The sequence below is a fragment of the Pan troglodytes genome, chromosome 15 (assembly GCF_028858775.2).
Source record: "Pan troglodytes isolate AG18354 chromosome 15, NHGRI_mPanTro3-v2.0_pri, whole genome shotgun sequence".
Lineage (NCBI taxonomy): Eukaryota > Metazoa > Chordata > Mammalia > Primates > Hominidae > Pan > Pan troglodytes.
In genome coordinates, this window is record NC_072413.2 from 35590670 (window position 1) to 35611074 (window position 20405).

Below are 20405 nucleotides of genomic sequence, written 5' to 3' on the forward strand. Positions count from 1 at the left end.
TGTGATGTTCCCTGCCCTATGTCCAAGTGTTCTCAGTTTTCAATTCCCATCTGTGAGTGAGAACATGCAGTGTTTGGTTTCCTGTCCTTCTGATAATTTGCTGAGAATGATGGTTTCCAGCTTCATCCATGTCCCTGCAAAGGATATGAACTCATCCTTTTTTATGGCTGCATAGTATTCCATGGTGTATATGTGCCACATTTTCTTAATCCAGTCTATTATTGATGGGCATTTGAGTTCATTCCAATCTTTGCTATTGTGAATAGTGCTGCAATAAACATACCTGTGCATGTGTCTTTATAGCAGCATGATTTATAATCCTTTGGGTATATATCCAGCAATGGAATTACTGGGTCAAATGTTATTTCTAGTCCTAGATCCTTGAGGAATTGCCACACTGTCTTCCACAATGGTTGAACTAATTTACACTCCCACCAAGTGTAAAAGCGTTCCTATTTCTCCACATCCTCTCCAGCATCTGTTGTTTTCTGACTTTTTAATCATTGCCATTCTAACTGGTGTGAGATGGTATCTCATTGTGGTTTTGATTTGCATTTCTCTGATGACCAGTGATGATGAGCATTTTTTCATGTGTCTGTGGGATGCATAAATGTCTTCTTTTGAGAAGTGTCTGTTAATACCCTTTGCCCACTTTTTCACGGGGTTGCCTTTTTCTTGTAAATTTGTTAAAGTTCTTTGTAGATTCTGGATGTCAGCCCTTTGTCACATAGGTAGATTACAAAAATTTTCTCCCATTCTGTAGGTTGCCTGTTCACTCTGAGGGTAGTTTCTCTTGCTGTGCAGAAGCTCTTTAGTTTAATGAGATCCTATTTGTCAATTTTGGCTTTTGTTGCCCTTGCTTTTGGTGTTTTAGTCATGAAGTCCTTGCCCATGCCTATGTCTGGAATGGTATTGCCTAGGTTTTCTTCTAGGGTTTTTATGGTTTTAGGTCTAATATTTAAGTCTTTAATCCATCTTGAATTAATTTTTGTGTAAGGTATAAGGAAGGGATCCAGTTTCAGCTTTCTACATATGGCTAGCCAGTTTTCCCAGCACCATTTATTAAACAGGGAATCCTTTCCCCATTGCTAGTTTTTGTCAGGTTTGTTGAAGACCAAATGGTTGTAGGTGTGTGGTGTTACTTCTGAGGCCTCTGTTCTGTTCGATTGGTCTATATATCTGTTTTGGTACCAGTACCATGCTGTTTTGGTTACTGTAGCCTTGTAGTGTAGTTTGAAGTCAGGTAGCATGATGCTTCCAGCTTTGTTCTTTTTGCTTAGGATTGTCTTGGCAATGTGGGCTCTTTTTTGGTTCCATATGAACTTTAAAGTAGTTTTTTTCCAATTCTGTGAAGAAAGTCAGTGGTAGCTTGATGCGGATAGCATTGAATCTATAAATTACCTTGGGCAGTATGGCCATTTTCATGATATTGATTCTTTCTATCCATGAGCATAGAATGTTCTTCCATTTGTTTGTCTCTTCTTTTATTTCGTTGAGCAGTGGTTTGTAGTTCTTCTTGAAGAGGTCCTTCACATCCCTTGTAAGTTGTATTCCTAGGTATTTTATTCTCTTTGTAGCAATTGTGAATGGGAGTTCACTCATTATTTGGCTCTCTGTTTGTCTGTTATTGGTGTATAGGAATACTTTTGATTTTTGCACATTGATTTTGTATCCTGAGAATTTGCATAATTTGCTCATCAGCTTAAGGAGATTTTGGACTGAGACGATGGGGTTTTCTAAATATACAATCATGTAATCTGCAAACTTTGACTTCCACTTTTCATAATTGAATACCTTTTATTTCTTTCTCTTGCCCGATTGCCCTGGCCAGAACTTCCAACACTATGTTAAATAGGAGTGGTGAGAGAGGGCATCCTTGTCTTGTGTCGGTTTTCAAAGGGAATGATTCCAGTTTTTTCCCATTCAGTATAATATTGGCTGTGGGTTTGTCATAAATAGCTCTTATTATTTTGAGATACGTTCCATCAATGTCTAGTTCATTGTGAGTTTTTAGCATGAAGGGCTGTTGAATTTTGTCGAAGGCCTTTTCTGCATCTAATGAAACAATCGTGGTTTTTGTCATTGGTTCTGTTTATGTGATGTATTATGTTTATTGATTTGCATATGTTGAACCAGCCTTGCATCCCAGGGATGAAGCCGACTTGATCTTGGTGGATAAGCTTTTTGATGTGCTGCTGGATTCGGTTTGCCAGTATTTTATTGAGGATATTCGCATCCATGTTGATCAGGGATGTTGGTCTAAAATTCCCTTTTTTTGTTGTGTCTCTGCCAGGCTTTGGTATCAGGGTGATGTTGCCTCATAAAATGAGTTAGGGAGGATTCCCTCTTTCTCTATTGATTGGAATAGTTTCAGAAGGAATGGTACTATCTCCTCTTTGTACCTCTGGTAGAATTCGGATGTGATCCATGTAGTCCTGGACTTTTTTGTTCAGTAGGCTATTAGTTATTGCCTCAATTTCAGAGCCTGTTATTGGTCTATTCAGAGATTCAAGTTCTTCCTGGTTTAGTCTTGGGAGGGTGTACGTGTCCAGGAATTTATCCATTTCTTCTAGATTTTCTAGTTTATTTCCGTAGAGGTTTTTATAGTATTCTCTGATGGTAGTTTGTATTTCTGTGGGATCGGTGGTGATATCCCCTTTGTCATTTTTTATTGCGTCTATTTGATTCTTCCCTCTTTTGTTCTTTATTGGTCTTGCTAGCAGTCTATCAATTTTGTTGATCTTTTCAAAAACCAGCTCCTGGATTCATTGATTTTTTTGAAGGGTTTTTTGTGTCCCTATTTCTTTCAGTTCTGCTCTGATCTTAGTTATTTCTTGCCTTCTGGTAGCTTTTGAATGTGTTTGCTCTTGCTTCTCTAGTTCTTTTAATTGTGATGGTAGGATGTCAATTTTAGATCTTTCCTGCTTTCTCTTGTGGGCCTTTAGTGCTATAAATTTCCGCCTACACACTGCATTAAATGTGTCCCAGAGATTCTGTTACGTTGTATCTTTGTTCTCACTGGTTTCAAAGAACATCTTTGTTTCTGCCTTCATTTCATTATTTACCTAGTAGTCATTTAGGAGCAGTTGTTCAGCGTTTATGTAGTTGTGCAGTTTTGAGTGAGTTTCTTAATCCTGAGTTCTAAGTTGATTGCACTGTGGTCTGAGGACAGTTTGTTGTGATTTCTGTTCTTTACATTTGCTGAGGAATTCTTTACTTCCAATTATGTGGTCAATTTTAGAATAAGTGCAATGTGGTGCTGAGAAGAATGTATATTCTGTTGATTTGGGGTGAAGAGTTCTGTAGATGTCTATTAGGTCCCCTTGGTGCAGAGCTGCATTCAAGTCCAGGATATCCTTCTCTCTCTTGGTTAACCTTCTCTCTCATTGATCAGTCTAATATTGACAGTGGGGTGTTAAGGTCTCCCATTACTACTGTGTGGGAGTCTACGTCTCTTTGTAGGTCTCTAAAGACTTGCTTTATGAATCTGGGTGTTCCTGTATTGGGTGCATATATATTTAGGATAGTTAGCTCTCCTTGTTGAATTGTTCCCTTTACCATTATGTGATGGCCTTTTTTGTTTCTCCCTCTCTCTCTCTTTTTTTTTTTTTTTTTTTTTTTGGCTCTCTCACAGTCTGAAGTGCAGTGGCTCGATATCGGCCCAATGCAAGCTCTGCCTTCCCCGGGTTCATGCCATTCTCCTGCCTCAGCCTCTCGAGTAGCTGGGACTACAGGCACCCACCCCCACGCCCAGCTATTTTTTTGTATTTTTAGTAGAGTCCGGGTTGCACCATGTTAGCCAGGATGGTCTCAATCTCCTGACCTTGTGATCCGCCCGCCTTGGCCTTTCAAAGTGCTGTTTGTCTCTTTTGACTTTTGTTGGTTTAAAGTCTGTTTTATCAGAGACTAGGATTGGAATGCCTGGTTTTTTTGCTTTCCATTTGCTTGGTAGATCTTCCTCCTTCCCTTTGTTTTGAGCTATGTGTGTCTCTGCATGTGAGATGGGTCTCCTGAGCACAGCACACTGATGGGTCTTGACTCTATCCAATTTGCCAGTCTGTGTCCTTTAATTGGGGCATTTAGCTCATTTACATTTAAGGTTAATATTGTTATGTGTGAATATGATCCTGTCATTATGATGTTAGCTGGTTAATTTGCCCGTTAATTGATGCAGTTTCTTCATAGCATCAGTGGTCTTTACAATTTGGCATGTTTTTGCAGTGGCTAGTACTGGTTGTTCCTTTCTATGTTTAGTGCTTCCTTCAGGAGCTCTTGTAAGGCAGGCCTGGTGGTGACAGAATCTCTCAGCATTTGGTTGTCTGTAAAGGATTATTTCTCCTTCACTTATGAAGCTTAGTTTGGCTGGATATGAAATTCTGGGTTGAAAATTCTTTTCTTTAAGAATGTTGAATATTGACCCCCACTCTCTTCTGGCTTGTAGGGTTTCTGCCGAGAGATGCACTGTTAGTCTGATGGGCTTCCCTTTGTGGGTAACCTGACCTTTCTCTCTGGCTGCCCTTAACATTTTTTCCTTTATTTCAACCTTGGTGAATCTGACAATTACGTGTCTTGGGGTTGCTCTTCTCAAGCAGTATCTTTGTGGTGCTCACTGTATTTCCTGAATTTGAATGTTGGCCTGCCTTGCTAGGTTGGGGAAGTTCTCCTGGATAATATCCTGAAGAGTGTTTTCCAACTTGGTTTCATTCTCCCCGTCACTTTCAGGTACACCAATCAAATGTAGATTTGGTCTTTTCACATGGTCCCATATTTCTTGGAGGCTTTGTTTGTTTCTTTTTACTCTTTTTTCTCTAAACTTCTCCCCTCGCTTTATTTGATTAATTTGATCTTCTAACACTGATACCCTTTCTTCCACTTGATTGAATCGGCTGTTGAAGCTTGTGCATGTGTCACGACATTCTTGTGCCATGGTTTTCAGCTCTGTCAGGTCATTTAAGGTCTTTTCTACACTGTTTATTCTAGTTAGTTGTTCGTCCAACCTTTTTTCAAGGTTTTTAGATTCCTTGCCATGGGTTAGAACATGCTTCTTTAGCTTGGAGAAGTTTGTTACTACTGACCTTCTGAAGACTACTTCTGTCAATTTGTCAAAGTCATTCTGCATCTAGCTTTGTTCCATTGCTGGTGAGGAGCTGCGATCCTTTGGAGAAGAAGAGGCACTCTGGTTTTTAGAATTTTCAGCTTTTCTGCTCTGGTTTCTCCCCATCTTTATGTATTTATCTACCTTTGGTCTCTGATGTTTTTGACCTACAGTTGGGGTTTTGGTGTAGGTGTCCTTTTTGTGGATGTTGAAACTATTCTTAGTTTTTCTTCTAACAGTCAGGTCCCTCAGCTGCAGGTCCGTTGGAGTTTGCTGGAGGTCCACTCCAGACCCTGTTTGCCTGCGTATCACCAGTGGAGGCTGCAGAACAGTAAATATTGCAGAACAGCAAATATTGCTGTCTGTTCTTTTTTCTGTAAGCTTCATCCCAGAGGGGCATCCACCTGTATGAGGTGTCTGTCGGCCCCAGTGGGAGGTGTCTTTCAGTTAGGCTACATGATTGTCAGGGACCTACTTGAGGAGGCAGTCTGTCCATTCTCAAAGCTCAAATGCCGTGCTGGGAGAACCACTGCTCTCTTCAGAGCTATCAGACAGGGACATTTAAGTCTGTAGAAGTTGTCCGCTGCCATTTGTTCAGCTATGCCCTGCCCACAGAGGTGGAGTGTATAGATGCAGTAGGCCTTCCCGAGCTGTGGTGGGCGCTGCCCAGTTCAAGTTTCCTGGCCGCTTTGTTTACCTACATAAGCCTCAGTAATGGCGGATGCCCCTCCCCCAGCCAAGCTGCAGCCTCACAGGTCGATCTCAGACTGCTGCACTAGCAGTGAGCCATGTTCCATGGGCATGTGACCTGCTGAACTAGGCGTGGGAGAAAATCTCCTGGTCTGCTGGTTGCTAAGACCATGGGAAAAGCACAGTATTTGGGCCGGAATGTCCCATTTTTCCAGGTACAGTCTGTTACTGCTTCCCTTGGCTAGGAAAGGGAAATCCCCCTGACCCCTTGCGCTTCCCGGGTGAGGTGACGCCCTGCCCTGCTTTGGCTTACCCACTGTGGGCTGCACCCACTGTCTAACCAATCCCAATGAGATGAACTAGGTACTTTAGTTGGAAATGCAGAAATCACCAGTCTTCTACGTGGATCACACTTGGATCTGCAGACTGGAGCTGTTCCTATTTGGCGGTCTTGGAACAGAAACCAAGAAATTTTTGCTTAGACCAATGTCCTAGAGATTTTCCCTTATATTTTCTGTAGTAGTTTCATAATCTGGAGTCTTAGATTTAAGTCTTTCATCCATTTTGATTTGATTTTTGTATATGGCAAGGGTTAGTTGTCTAGTTTTATTCTTCTGCATATGGAAATCCAGTTTTCCCAGCACCATTTATTGAAGAGACTGTCTTTTCCCCAGTGTATGTTCTTGGCACTTTTCTTAAAAATTAGTTCACTGTAGGTGTGTGGATTTGTTTCTGGGTTTTCTATTCTGTTCCATTGGTCTATGTGTTTTTATGTCAGAACCATACTGTTTTGTTTACTCTGGCTCTGTAGTATAATTTAAAGTGAAGTAAAGAGATTCCTCCAGTTTTGTTCTTTTTGCTTAGGGTAACTTTGGTTCTTCTGAATCTCTTCTGGTTCCATATACATTTTGGGATTATATTTTCTATTTCTGTGAAGAATGTCATTGTTATTTTGATAGAGATTGCATTGAATCTGTATATTGCTTTGGGTAGCACCTACATTTTTACAATATTGACTCTTCCAATCCATGAACAAGGACTATCTTTTCATTTTTTGGTGTTCTCTTTAATTTCTGTCATCAGTGTTTTATAGTTTTATTTGGTTAAATTAATCTCTTGGTATTTAATTTCATCTGTAGCTGTGATAAATGGGAGTGTTTTCTAAAATTTCTTTTTCAGATTTTTCACTGTTGTCATATAGAAATGCTACTGATTTTTGTATGTTGATTTTGTATCCTGCAACCTTACTGAATTTATCAATTCTAACAGTTTTTTTGTGTGTATGTGGAATCTTCAGGTTTTTCCAAATATGTGATCATATCATCTGCAAACAAGGATAATTTGACTTCTTCCATTCCAGTTTGGATGCCCTTTATTTCTTTCTCTTGTCCGATTGCTCTGGCTAGTACTTCCAGTACTATGTTGAATAACAGTGGTGCAAGTGGGCATCCTTGTTGTTTTCCAGATCTTAGAGGAAAGGCTTTCAGTTTTTCCCCATTCAGTATGATGTTTGTTGTGGGTCTCTCATATGTGGCTTTTATTAGGTTAATGTACATTCCTTCTATACCCAATTTTTTGAGTGTTTTTATCATGAAGGGTTGTTAAATTTCATCAAATGCATTTTCAGCATCTATTGAAATGATCATATGGTTTTTGTCCTTCACTCTGTTGACGTGATGTATCACATTGATTGATTTGCGTATGTTGAATCATCCTTGCATCCCAGGGATAAATCCCACTTAGTCATGATGCATGATCTTTTTAACATATTGTTGACCACGTTTGCTAGTATTTTGTTGAGGATTTTTGCATCAATATGCATCAGAGATATTGGCCTACAGTTTTCTTTTTTTGATGTGTCTTGGTCTTGTTTTGGTATTATGATAATACTGGCCTTGTAGAATGTGTTTGGAAGTCTTCCCTCTTCTTCTGTTTTCCAGAATAGTTTGAGTAGGATTGGTATTTGTTCTTCTTTAAATATGTATTAGAATTCAGTAGTGAAGCCATCAGGTCCAAGGCTTTTCTTTACTGGGATACTTTTTATTATGGCTTCGATTTCATTACTTGCTCTTGGTCTGTTCAGGTTTTAGATTTCTTCCTGGCTCAATCTCAGTAGGTTGTTTGTGTCTAGGAATGTGTCCATTTCTTCTAGATTTGTCAATTTATTGGCATATAGTTGCTCATAGTAGCCACTAATAATCCTTTGAATTTCTGTCATATTGTTTATAGTATCTCTTTTCATCTTTGAGTTTACTTATTTGGATTTTCTCTCCTTTTTTCTTAGTCTGGCTTTTGTTATATTGATCTCTTGTATTTTTTTTCATTTCAAATTTATTCATTTCTGCTCTGATCTTTATTGTTTCTTCTACTAATTTTGGGTTTGGTTTGCTCTTTCTTTTCTAGTTCTTTAAGATGCATTGTTAGGTTGTTTGAGTTTTTCTTCTTTTTTGCTGTAGGCTCTTACCGCTATAAACTTCCCTCTTAGTACTACTTTTGCTGTATCCTGTAGTCAATGTTGTGTTTCCATTATCATTTGTTTCAAGAAGTTTTTCAGTTTTCTTCTTAATTTCTTCATCGACCCACTGGTCATTCAGGAGCATATTGTTTAATTTTGGTGTGTTTGTGTAGTTTCCAGAATTCCTCCTGTTATTAATTTCTAGTTTTCTTCTATTGTGGTTAGAGAAGATGTTTGATATTATTTCAGTTTTTTTAATGTTTTAAGACTTGTTTTGTGACCTAACATATGATCTACCCATGAGAATGATCCATGTGCTGAGGAAAAGAATGTGCATTCTGCGGCCGTTGGACGAAATGTTCCATAACTGTCTAGTAGATCCATTTAGTCTATAGTTCAGATTCAGTCCGAAGTTTCTTTGTTGATTTTCTTTATGGAAAATATGTTCATCTCTGAAAGTGGGATGTTGGTATATCCAGCTATTATTGTATTGGAGCCTATATCTCTCTTTAGCTCTAATAATACTTGCTTTACATATATATGGGTGCTCGAATGTTGAGTGCATATATATTTAAAATTGCTGCATCCTCTTGCTGAATTGACCACTTTATCATTATATAATGACCTTGTTTGTCTTTCCTTAGAGTTTTTGTCTTGAAATTTGTTTTGTCTGATATAAGCATAGCTACTCCTGCCCTTTCTGTATCATTTTAATGACAAATTTAACAATTAAAAATATAAACATTTTGACAAATTAATTTGGTGAGAATATCAATAAAATTTGAGATGTGGTTAAAGGATAGGATCTTTATCTGCTTTATAACTATTTTATGAAATTATAGAGTGACAGTAATTAATATACTATGCCACTTCCTGATGAATAAATTGTTCAATCCCATTGCTTCAAAATAAATTTCAAAATTGCAGAGTTTAATAAAAGTAAAAAGAAACAAACCAGTAGAAATTATGCATAAATATGCAATTGTGGGGAATATGTTAGGATTTTCAAGGATAATGTCAAATGAAGAAATAATATAGGATTACATAAATTTAAATAAACATTTAATGTAGTTAAATATGCTACAAATATTTATTTTACAAGAACATTTAGCATTTATTTCTTGAGCATGAATGAGTGAATTTTTTATGTTTCTACCATGTAGTTTGGAAAAATCCCTATTCCTGGGTGATTTCTAATTTATTTGGAATGAAAATAATAGGTGGTCATACAACTCTTGACCATGCTTCCTCTTTTTCTTCAGATACACTTCTTAAGTTTCTACTTTCGTTTCTTTTCTCCTGTATTCTTCTTTCTCCATGTCAGCTTACAAAATCACATTCCCAAAACAAGCCCAACTCAGATGTCAGCAGCTCCATGAAACATTCTTTCTCCCATAGCCAAAATAATCTGCCCCACCTTTAAATCCTTATAGGTCCTACTTAGTTATTACATTTTAATCTTAATAATTTTATATTAAATTTAATTGAAAATGTAAAGGATAATTTAGTAGAGACTATCTCTACTGTATCGTGAGTACACACGATAGTACAGTTAGTGCTATGCCATGTTCATTTTCTTGGGTCATAATTTGTGTCCTCAGTAACACACACTGTGATTTGATTGCATTCTGACCAAATATTTTGTTACTGGCTATAAAAGACAGAGACACAGTTTAATATGTAGATCATGTGTCTCCTGAAAATAAATACCACATAATATGTGTCACAAAATTTTCAAGTAAATTTTTAAAAATGTGATAGGTAAATTAAGTTATCATACAGCTGATGATGGAATAGACATGGCAATGTAAAAAAATCTGCACTGAGTCAGTATTTTATCATATTTGGAGAATTTAGTTTCAACAAAACTATCTGCTAAATTAAATTAATGTTGATTAGAAATGCCTTGATATTATGGTTATTTTATTTATTTTTAAGTGAGTTTTGATTTTATAATTGTATTATATATGTATGAAGTGTGTATACTCAATTTCATATTTGTACACAAACATCATTTGGCAATCGAAGTCAATATTAGGAGTCTGGTAAGACTTTTTCTTCTAAAACATTTTTTATATTACTCAAAGTTGTGAAATATTGATACGTACTGCCTAATATGATTTGGGTCAGAGGCAGAAGAAATCAGAGTAGTAAGAAATGTCATTTTGGATGATAGCTGCATCATGATTGTAACATAATAAGTAATGATTTTTTATTCATCTATGATGACAACTATCCATTTGTCAAATAATCTAGAAAGAACTTTTTCCAGATCTTAAATCAGTATGTGTCCTTATTAGTTGTTTTGTAAATATTCTAATTTTAAAATAGATAAATTAAGGAATGGTTTTTAATGTTTTCCTCAATGGTGTGTTTAGTACTTTATTTCTTTAATCCCCCATGTGTCTTCCTATTGTCCTGATTTGCAGCACCCCATTTTATAGCCTGTGTAATTATTACGTGAAGTGTTTTACATATTTATATTGAAATCTTATATTCAAATGGCAAGATATTTCAAAAATTTTTTGAACATAGATGCTTCTATTGGCTCATTGAAACTTTAACTTATTATTTTTACTTATATTCTCTTATATTCTTTACTTGTATTCCAAATAGGTGAAAGTGGTCATTTCACATATCTGTTAACCACTTTTACTTAAAAGTAAAATTTGGTCAAAATGGGAGAAATTAAAAACACTCAATTCTTTATCTATTTCCAAGTCTTGGCACTCTTTGGCTATTGCTTTTTTCCCTATAGAATCATTTCCTTAGATATTTCTAAAATCTAGAAATATTTCTGAACATATACCTTATAATTTTTATTTTTAAATATTAATAAAATGTGATCATACAATATCATATTGTAGTTTATTTAGAATCCAATATGATTTTTAGAAGCCCAGTTTTATTCAACCAACAGATAGATAATCAGAACCATTTGGTCAAAGAAGTAAATAATTTTAAATATGGTTTGACCTTAATTTTATAAAACTATTTTTGTGATTTATATAACATTCAGATTAATAAACTAACTGAAAATTATAATTGAATTTTTAGAATACTGTAAGCAATGTTTTTATTTATTGTATTTAACATTACTTTTACTTACCATTCTTGTTGCAAAAAAAAAAAAACCTTGTCTTTTAGAGAATACAATGATATTATTTACATTAATTCATGTGGCTTGGTGAAAAAAAATGCTATAACTCCTTTACTTAATGGGATTCTTCCCCTGTGGCAGTGCAAACGGTTAGAGCAGGAGCTTCATCATCTGAAAGAGCAGAACCAGACTTCAGCAAACAACATGAGACATCTGACTGCTGAAAACAATCAAGAACGTGCTCTGAAGGTAAATCTCCGTTCCTTCTTGCAGGCAAATTAAGGTTGTAAGCCCTTGGTGCCAGCTTTCTGTGCTGCATATATCAGTTGTGTACATTTCAGCAGAAGTGAGCTGTGGTGTTTGCCAACAACCCCTTCTTTAAACACAGATACAGCACCCTTCTGTTATGGTATTATTTTATTTCATGTATGTGTACGTGAAAACAACACATTTTCTGAATTTTGAGTGGTGGTATATTAATAACTTTTGGTAAATGTTTATTCTGTTTCTTTTTTATATCATTACCTTTTGTAGTTAATAAAAAGTGACCATACTAAAAGAAAAAAAATTAAATCATGGGCCTTTGCTTTGCATCAATATTTATTATAATAATTTTTAAAAGGACTTGTAATATTCACAGAACTGACAGTCCTTGAAGAATATGTGTTTGGGAAATGAATATGTGTTTGAAGAGCGTGTTTGGGAAATGAAGAGGTACTTGGAATGTTACAATAAAAGAGAAAGAAAGATGTTAAATAATAAATTCAACTAGAACTTTAAACAAGTGAAATACACATTTCATGACAAAAAGTTCTGTCTCATTGTATTATAGATCGAGTAATTATGAAAAAGGACATGGTTTTAATTCTACTAATTGTATTTTTTTCTTAAGGTGCTTGTGACTTTTCATTCTACTTTTTATCTTTTGCCTAGTTCCCAGTATAGTGCCTGTACACAGTAGTTGTCTCTACCCTCAAGGTGCTTGCATTCTCATGCTAACCTGTTAAGGTTTAAAAAAAGAAATCCATGAGAAACAGAAAAGATTCATCATTGTTTTTATTGTACAATAAGAAAAGATTTGCTACCAAGAATGTTATATTCTACTTTGCTGTCTTAAATTTGTTTTTTTGCTGCATATTACAGAGCAATATCATGGCATTAGCTGTGTAATTCACTAAGCTGGAATCATGTACCAAAATTGAGGAAAATGGTGACATTTTAATGTAGAAAATATTTTTAATCTGTCTAAGAAGTATGAGATTTGGTGGAAGTCAGGTTTTTCCACAAAATGTATTTAACTTCATTTTGATATTCTTAGTGGTAGGCTTATAATAACTTTGTTATATTTGTCTAATGCACTTTTCTTCTTTAGACAGATGAAAACAATACATGAGAAAGGAACAAATTATAGATTGCTGTGATTATTTCTAATTACCCCCAAGGAATTTACTATTTTATGAAAACTAATAATAATTTTTAAAATGTATACTTGCAAAATAGAAAACAGTATTTGAAAAGCAGCTTCCATAATGTGTGCTAATTTATTGTCAGTGTTAGGGGACAGATTTAATGGGCTTAATATGATATGGCAGTCTCCATTTAAAACAGCACCTAAGATAAAAATTCTAGTTTGTTAAGTATATATTAATTTCATGATCTTTATTCTGGCACTTCTGGTTGTGTGTTTCTGTTTAATTTAATGAAATGATAGCTGCTATTTATGGAGAGAAATAAAGAAATAGATGGAATAATTTTTTTTTTTTTTTGAGACAGTCTTGCTCCATTGCCCAGACTGGAGTGCAGTGGTGTGATCTCGGCTCACTTCAAACTCTGCCTCCTGGGTTCAAGTGATTTTCCTGCCTCAGCCTCCCGGGTAGCTGAGACTACAGGTGCCCACCACCACGCCTGGCTAATTTTTGTGTTTTTAGTAGAGTCGAGGTTTCACTATGTTGGCCAGGCTGGAAATAGATAAGTTGAAAACAAACATTAAACCCTCATAAGATAGAAATTTCTGCTAACTGAAGACTACTATCTAATTTAAAACAATGTAGCTATATTTTCACTCCTGACAAATATACTATATTAAAATCTTTTCTAGTTGCTCATGTTTTTTTTGCAGAAGTCTGAAATTTTTCTGTTGTCTTTTAATCCTTCATAACATTCATTAATAAGCTAGCTTAAATTCTTGGTGAAGATGAGAGGAAGAATTAATTTTTTAAAACTCATCAACTCAATCTTTTTTAAGCATCTGTGTTCATTTAAGCTTGTTTTAAAATGGTCTGTCTTGCATAACACTGACTGAATAATTTTTTATTAATTTTATGCCATATTTCCTCATGAGAAGCTCTAAAGTTGTTCTGAAAATTAGGTCAATTATAAAACATTTGCTTTATTCTGAATCATTTTTTAAAAATTACTGTTACCTTCCAGGAAGTTTTTGTTTTTTATTTGATGCATTAATTATAGCACTATGTACCTTTAAGTTGTCATATGAGTTATGAATAATAAGTTTACTACCAAGCTATCTGGTGAGAACAGTTTGCCTCCTTTCTGAGCAATATGTTTATCTTTTACAACTTATTTGTAAGTATCATTTTTTGGTTAACTGATTTAATATTTAGTTAGTATCTAATAAGTGTCAGGAACAACTCTTTAAAAACGATTCACTGTCTCTAAAGCTTTCAGTCTGCCAATAATATTTTTAGTATTTTATTATAAATAGTACTGTTATTAATATCACTATTAAATTCAACTTGAGTAGGGTAAAAACTGAGCAATTCATGGTTTATTTTATTGAATTACACTGAAATTCCTAAAGGAATTTCAGTTCTAGAGATATATTTGGGGGAATACAATCACAATTAATGGTCATAGATTACATGGAACTTTCCAAAATAATTATGGCAAAATCAGTTATCATGTAAGGAAATACTTTTTAATAATCTAGTGTCATTTTAATAATAATGTCTTTATTTGTTCTAATAACCAGAGGTCTTTTTCTAAATGACTTTTTATGGTAGAGACTAAGATTAGATTTTTGGTGATCATTTATAAGCATTCTTTCTAACATAGGAGGCAATTACACTAGATAATTTTGCAGGCCAGGCGTGGTGGTTCACACCTGTAATCCCAGCACTTAGGGAGGCTGAGATGGGTGGATCACTTGGGGTCAAGAGTTCTACATCAGCCTGGCCAACGTAATGAAAACCCGTCTCTACTAAAAAATACTAAAATGAGCAAGGCGTGGTGGTGGGTGCCTGTAATCCTAGCTACTCAGGAGGCTGAGGCAGGAGAATTGCTTCAGCCCAGGAGGCAGAGGTTGCAGTGAGCAGAGATTGTGCCACTGCATTCCAGCCTGGGCAACAGAGTGAGACTCCGTCTCAAAAAAAAAAAAAAAAAAAATTGCAAGGCATAGCACTGTTTCTCCTACTTTTATGTTTTCTATTTTCTCTAATAACAAGTAAAACACAGTGGTATCTATAGGATAAGGGACTGAATTATACTGATACTAGTATATATTCTGAAAGTTACTTTTTTAAAAAAACAGCTTATTTTCTTGTTTAAAGTAAATTTTATCTACTTATGTTAAGAAATTAGTTTCTGGAAGAACATGTTTTTGAACATGTGATTTTGTTTGTTTGTTTCTTCGTTCTGAAACCGTCTCACTCAGTCGCCCTGGCTGGAGTGCAGTGGCTCGATCTCAGCTCACTGCAACTTCTGCCTGCCAGGTTCAAGTCATTCTCTGGCCTCAGCCTCCTGAGTAGCTGAGATTACAGGCATGCACCACCACGCTGGCTAATTTTTGTATTTTTAGTAGAGACGGGGTTTTGCCGCAATGCCCACACTGGTCTCGAACTCCTGGCCTCAAGTGATCTGCCTGCCTCAGCCTCCCAAAGTGCTGGGATTACAGGCATGAGTCACCAAGCCCAGCCTTAAACATATAATGTTTTTAAAATAAATTTGCATTAGATATAAATATGTAGACATCAAACTTAATAAGAAAATTCATATATATTGCCTTTCTATCCTTTTTTTTTTAAATTATACTTTAAGTTCTGGGGTACATGTGCAGAACATGAGGGTTTGTTACACAGGTATACACATGCCATGGTGGCTTGCTGCACCCATTAACCCATCATCCACATTAGGTATTTCTCCTCCCCTAGCGCCCCAACCCCCAACAGGCCCCCACGTGTGATGGTCCCCTCCCTGTGTCCATATGTTCTCACTGTTCAACTCCCACTTATGAGTGAGAACATGTGGTGTTCGGTTTTCTGTTCCTGTGTTAGTTTGCTGAGAATGATGATTTCCAACTTCGTCCATGTCCCTGCAAAGGACATAAACTCATCCTTTTTGATGGCTGCATAGCATTCCATGGTGTATATGTGCCACATTTTCTTTATCCAGTCTATCATTGATGGGCATTTGGGTTGGTTCCAAGTCTGCTACTGTGAACAGTTCCACAATAAACATAAGTGTGCATGTGTCTTTATAGTAGAATGATTTATAATCCTTTGGGTATATACCCCGTAATGGGATTGCTGGGCCAAATGGTATTTCTAGTTCTAGATCCTTGAGGAATTACCACACTGTCTTCCACAATAGTTGAACTAATTTACACTCCCACCAACAGTGTAAAAACGTTCCTATTTCTCCACATCCTCTCCACCATCTGTTGTTTCTTGATTTTTTAATGATCACCATTCTAACTGGCATGAGATGGTATCTCATTGTGGTTTTGAGTTGCATCTCTCTAATGACAGTGACGATGAGCTTTTCTTCATATGTTTGTTGGCTGCATAAATGTCTTCTTTTGAGAAGTGTCTGTTCATATCCCTTGCCCACTTTTTGATGGGGTTGTTTGTTTTTCAGGGGGTAAATTTGTTTAAGTTATTTGTAGATTCTGGATATTAGCCCTTTGTCAGATGGGTAGATTGCAAAAATTTTCTCCCATTCTGTAGGTTGCCTGTTCACTCTGATGGTAGTTTCTTTTGCCGTGCAGAAGCTCCTTAGTTTAATTAGATCCCATTTGTCTATTTTGACTTTTGTTGCCATTGCTTTTGGTGTTTTAGTCATGAAGTCTTTGCCCATGCCTGTGTCCTGAATGGTATTGCCTAGGTTTTCTTCTAGGATTTTTATGGTGTTAGGTCTTATGTTTAAGTCTTTAATCCATCTTGAGTTAATTTTTGTATAAGATGTAAGGAAGGGGTCCAGTTTCAGTTTTCTGCATATGGCTAGCCAGTTTTCCCAACACCATTTATTAAATAAGGAATCCTTTCCCGATTGCTTGTTTTTGTCAGGTTTCTCAAAGACCAAATGGTTGTAGATGTGTAGTGTTATTTCTGAGGCCTCTGTTCTGTTTCATTGGTCTATATATCTGTTTTCCTACAAGTACCATGCTGTTTTGGTTACTGTAGCCTTGTATAGTTTGAAGTCAGCTAGCGTGATGCATCCAGCTTTGTTCTTTTTGCTTAGGATTGTCTTGGCTATGTGGGCTCCTTTTTGGTTCCATATGAAATTTAAAGTAGCTTTTTCTAATTTTGTGAAGAAAGTTCATGTTAGCTTGATGGCGATAGCATTGAATCTATAAATTACCTTGGGCAATATGGCTATTTTCACGATATTGATTCTTCCTATCCATGAGCATGGAATGTTCTTCCATTTGTTTGTATCTTTTATTTTGTTGAGCAGTGGTTTGTAGTTCTCCTTGAAGAGGTCCTTCACATCCCTTGTAAGTTGTATTCCTAGGTATTTTATTCTTTTTGTAGCAGTTGTGAATGGGAGTTCATTCATGATTTGGCTGTCTGTCTACCCTTTTTAATAATTATTTTCATTATTATTATAATTTTTTTTAGATGAGTGTCTCACTCTGTCACCTAGGCTGGAGTCCAGTGTCACAATCACAGCTCACTATAGCCTCAACCACCTTGGCTTAAGTGGTTCCCCCACCTCAGCCTCCCACATAACTGGAAGCACAGCATGTGCCACCATGCCCTGCTGATTTTTTTATTATTTGTAGAGACGAGGTCTCAAACTCCTGGGCTCAAGTGATCATTCCGCTTCGACCTCCCACAGTGCGGGGATTACAGACATGAGCTGCCATGCCCAGCCTCCTTTTTAATTTATTAATTTACCTTCCTACTCACACATTTCCTTCCTACAATTGGAACTGTCCAATGTAATTCCATTGAAAGTGAATCTTCCTTAGATTATAAAAGAGCTCTGATTGTTAATAAAACTTTGATATTTATTATGTATTATCTTTACATCCCAATCAACCTAAGAAGAATAGCTCATTTCAGTCTTGTTGGGTCCCACCCTCTTGACACACTAGTTTTCTTTCCTTTCTTCCTGTTCTTCTCTCTTTTCTCTTCTCTTCTCTTCTCTTTCTTTTCTTTCTTTCTTTCATTCTTACCATGTTACCCAGGCTGATCTCAAACTCTTGGGCTCAAGCAGTCCTCCTGCCTCAGCTTGCCAAGTAGGCAGTTACAGGCAGTTACTCCTGTGACTGGCTTTCTGTAGTTTTCTGTCACCATATCTCCATTTTTTTTCCTCTTTGTTTGCTCTTCCTTACTTAGTCTTAATTGGTGGTGCTTATTTTTCCATCTATTTCTAAAGAATAAATGTTCTCTGGGTTAGTTATTTCCTTATTCTTATTTTTTAAAATAAACTTTGCTTTTTAGAGTAGTTTTAGGTTCACATCAAAATTGTAAAACACAGAGTTTCCATATATTCACTGGTCCCACAGACATACAACCTCTCCCACTATCAACATCCTGCACCAGAGTGGTACATTTGTTATAGTTAGTGAACCTACATTGACACATCATTGTAACCAAAAGTTCATAGTTTACATTAGAATTCACTTGGTGTTGAACATTGAGTGGCTTTTGATAAATGTGTAATGTTATGTAGTCATTATAGTATCATGCAGGACAGTTTCACCGCCCAAAATATCCTCTGTGGTCTGCCTGTTCATCCCTCCTGACCAGCTTTTTGCTGTTTCCATAGTTTTGCTTTTTCCAGAATGTCATATAGTTGGAATTATAGAATATGTGGCCTTTTCATATTGGCTTCTATAACTTAGTAATATGCATTTAAAATTCCCATATATCTTTTGATGGCTTTATAGCTCCTTTTTTTAAAGTGCTTAAAATATAGGGCTTTTTTCTCTCTTGCTCAAAAAAAAAATCAGGATATAGTTGCTTAATGTTCTGTCAGTGGCTTATGGGCTAAGAGGTTTGCTGGTGCTAAACTCTTAGCACCAGCTAAATCACATTTAATTGTGTGGATATACCACAGTTTATTTATTCAGTCATCTACTGAAAGTCATCTTTGTTGCTTCCAAGTTTTGGCAGTTATGAATAAAGTTTCTATAAACACCCATGTGCATTTTGTTTGTATGGACCCAGGTGTTTTCAACTCATTTGAGTATGTACTAAGGAGTGCAATTTCTGGATCATACGTAAAAATATGTTTAGTTTTATAGGAAACTGCCAATTGTCTTCCAAGATAGTTGTACCATTTTGCTTTCCCACCAGTAATGAATGAGAGCTTCTGTTGCTCCATATTCTCACCAGCAGTTGATGTTTCTTTTTTGTAGTCTTCTCAATTTAATCTTTTCCTATGGCATCACCTATCATTTTTGTCCTAATGACTCTATGTCTGCTCTTCCACTTGAATATCTTAATGTCTGCTTAACCACAGCAAATTTGAAACCAAATGCCTAATTTGACTCTGTAAGCCTTCTACCCAGGAAGGAGTCAGGACCTGAGTCAAACACTATTGACTTTATAACTCAACATTTATTTCCAGCCATACTCTCCTTTGCATGACTCTGCTATAGACACTGGAAAGGTTAAATACTTTCTCAGCTTTTCTTTTTACCAGTGAGACATAAAAGCGAATCTGCAGCAGTAGGGGAGGAGGAAAGAGGGGCATCTTTGTAAAAGTTTTTTTTTCCTTAGATAAGGGCAGATGAAGTAAACATCACTCCTTCCTCCCTTCTTATTACATGCTGTATGAAACTGCAGCAGTCATTTTATAGTCATGAGACAAAGGCCAAGGGTAGCTGGCTGTAACACCATTGAACCTCTTAGCCAATGAGCCACTGACAGAACGTTAAGCAACTATATCATCAGCAACTTTTTGGGGGGCAAGATAAAATAGCCCTATATTTTAAATCATTCTTTATGGTTTTCTATTATTTACTGCCAAATTGGTCTATTAACATCTATCAATTAATGGTACTACCATCCTTCTAGGCATGTAGGCTAAGACAGTTGATATAATCTTCATATCCTCTCAAGCTTTCCCCTACCAAAAAGCAATTCAGCATTCAGTCTTGACAGGAATGCGGTGGTTATTTCTTTCCTATTTTTATGCCTTTTTTTTTTTTTTTTTTTAAGAGACAGGCTCTTTCTTTTTGCCCAGGCTGGAGTGCAGTGGTATGATCATAGCTCACTATAACCTCCAATTCCTGGGCACCAGTGATCCTTCTGAGTCCAGTATTACTGAAGCAGAATGTTTGACAAAAGTAGCTGAAATCTTAAACTCTGACTTTACTATTTTTAAAACTTTTTAAAATTAAAATTATCTTTAAAAATTTACAAGTTTATTAAAATCATAATGAGATATCATGTCACACCAATTGAATGGCTAAAATGAAAAAATACTGATATACCAAATGTTGACAGGATGTGGAGAAATTGAATCTTTCATACATTGCTGTTAGGAGTGTAAAATGGTACAGCTACTTTGGAACACTGGCAGTTTATTATAAAGTTAAATTTATACTTACCATATAACTCAGCTATTGCACTCCTGGATCTTTATCTCAGAAAAATGCAAATGTATTTTAACACAAATCATGTACATAAATGATCATAACAGCTTAATTCATAATTGCCCAAAACTAGAAAGAAGCCAAATTTAGTAGGTCAACAGATGAATGTCCACACAATAGAATATTACTCAACAATAAAAGGAAACAACCTATTGATACACCCATGACTCAGATGGGTCTCAAGGGCATGATGCAAAAGCCATTCTCAAAGGGTTAAATT

At 36.1% G+C, this 20405-nt stretch overlaps 1 protein-coding gene across 50 annotated transcripts in view; it reads left to right on the forward strand.

Annotated features, from left to right (window-relative positions):
• The window catches only part of MIPOL1 (mirror-image polydactyly 1), a 381371-nt gene that overhangs the window by 160487 nt on the left and 200479 nt on the right, over positions 1-20405 (forward strand). For 44 of the 50 annotated variants that reach the window (XM_054665977.2, XM_016926017.3, XM_009427716.4 and 41 more), the window contains one exon: positions 11482-11589. The exons of the other annotated variants lie outside the window; for them this stretch is intronic. In XM_054665977.2, coding sequence (XP_054521952.2) covers positions 11482-11589 — 108 coding nt within the window. The remainder of the gene's footprint in view (positions 1-11481; positions 11590-20405) is intronic. 50 annotated transcript variants of the gene reach the window in all.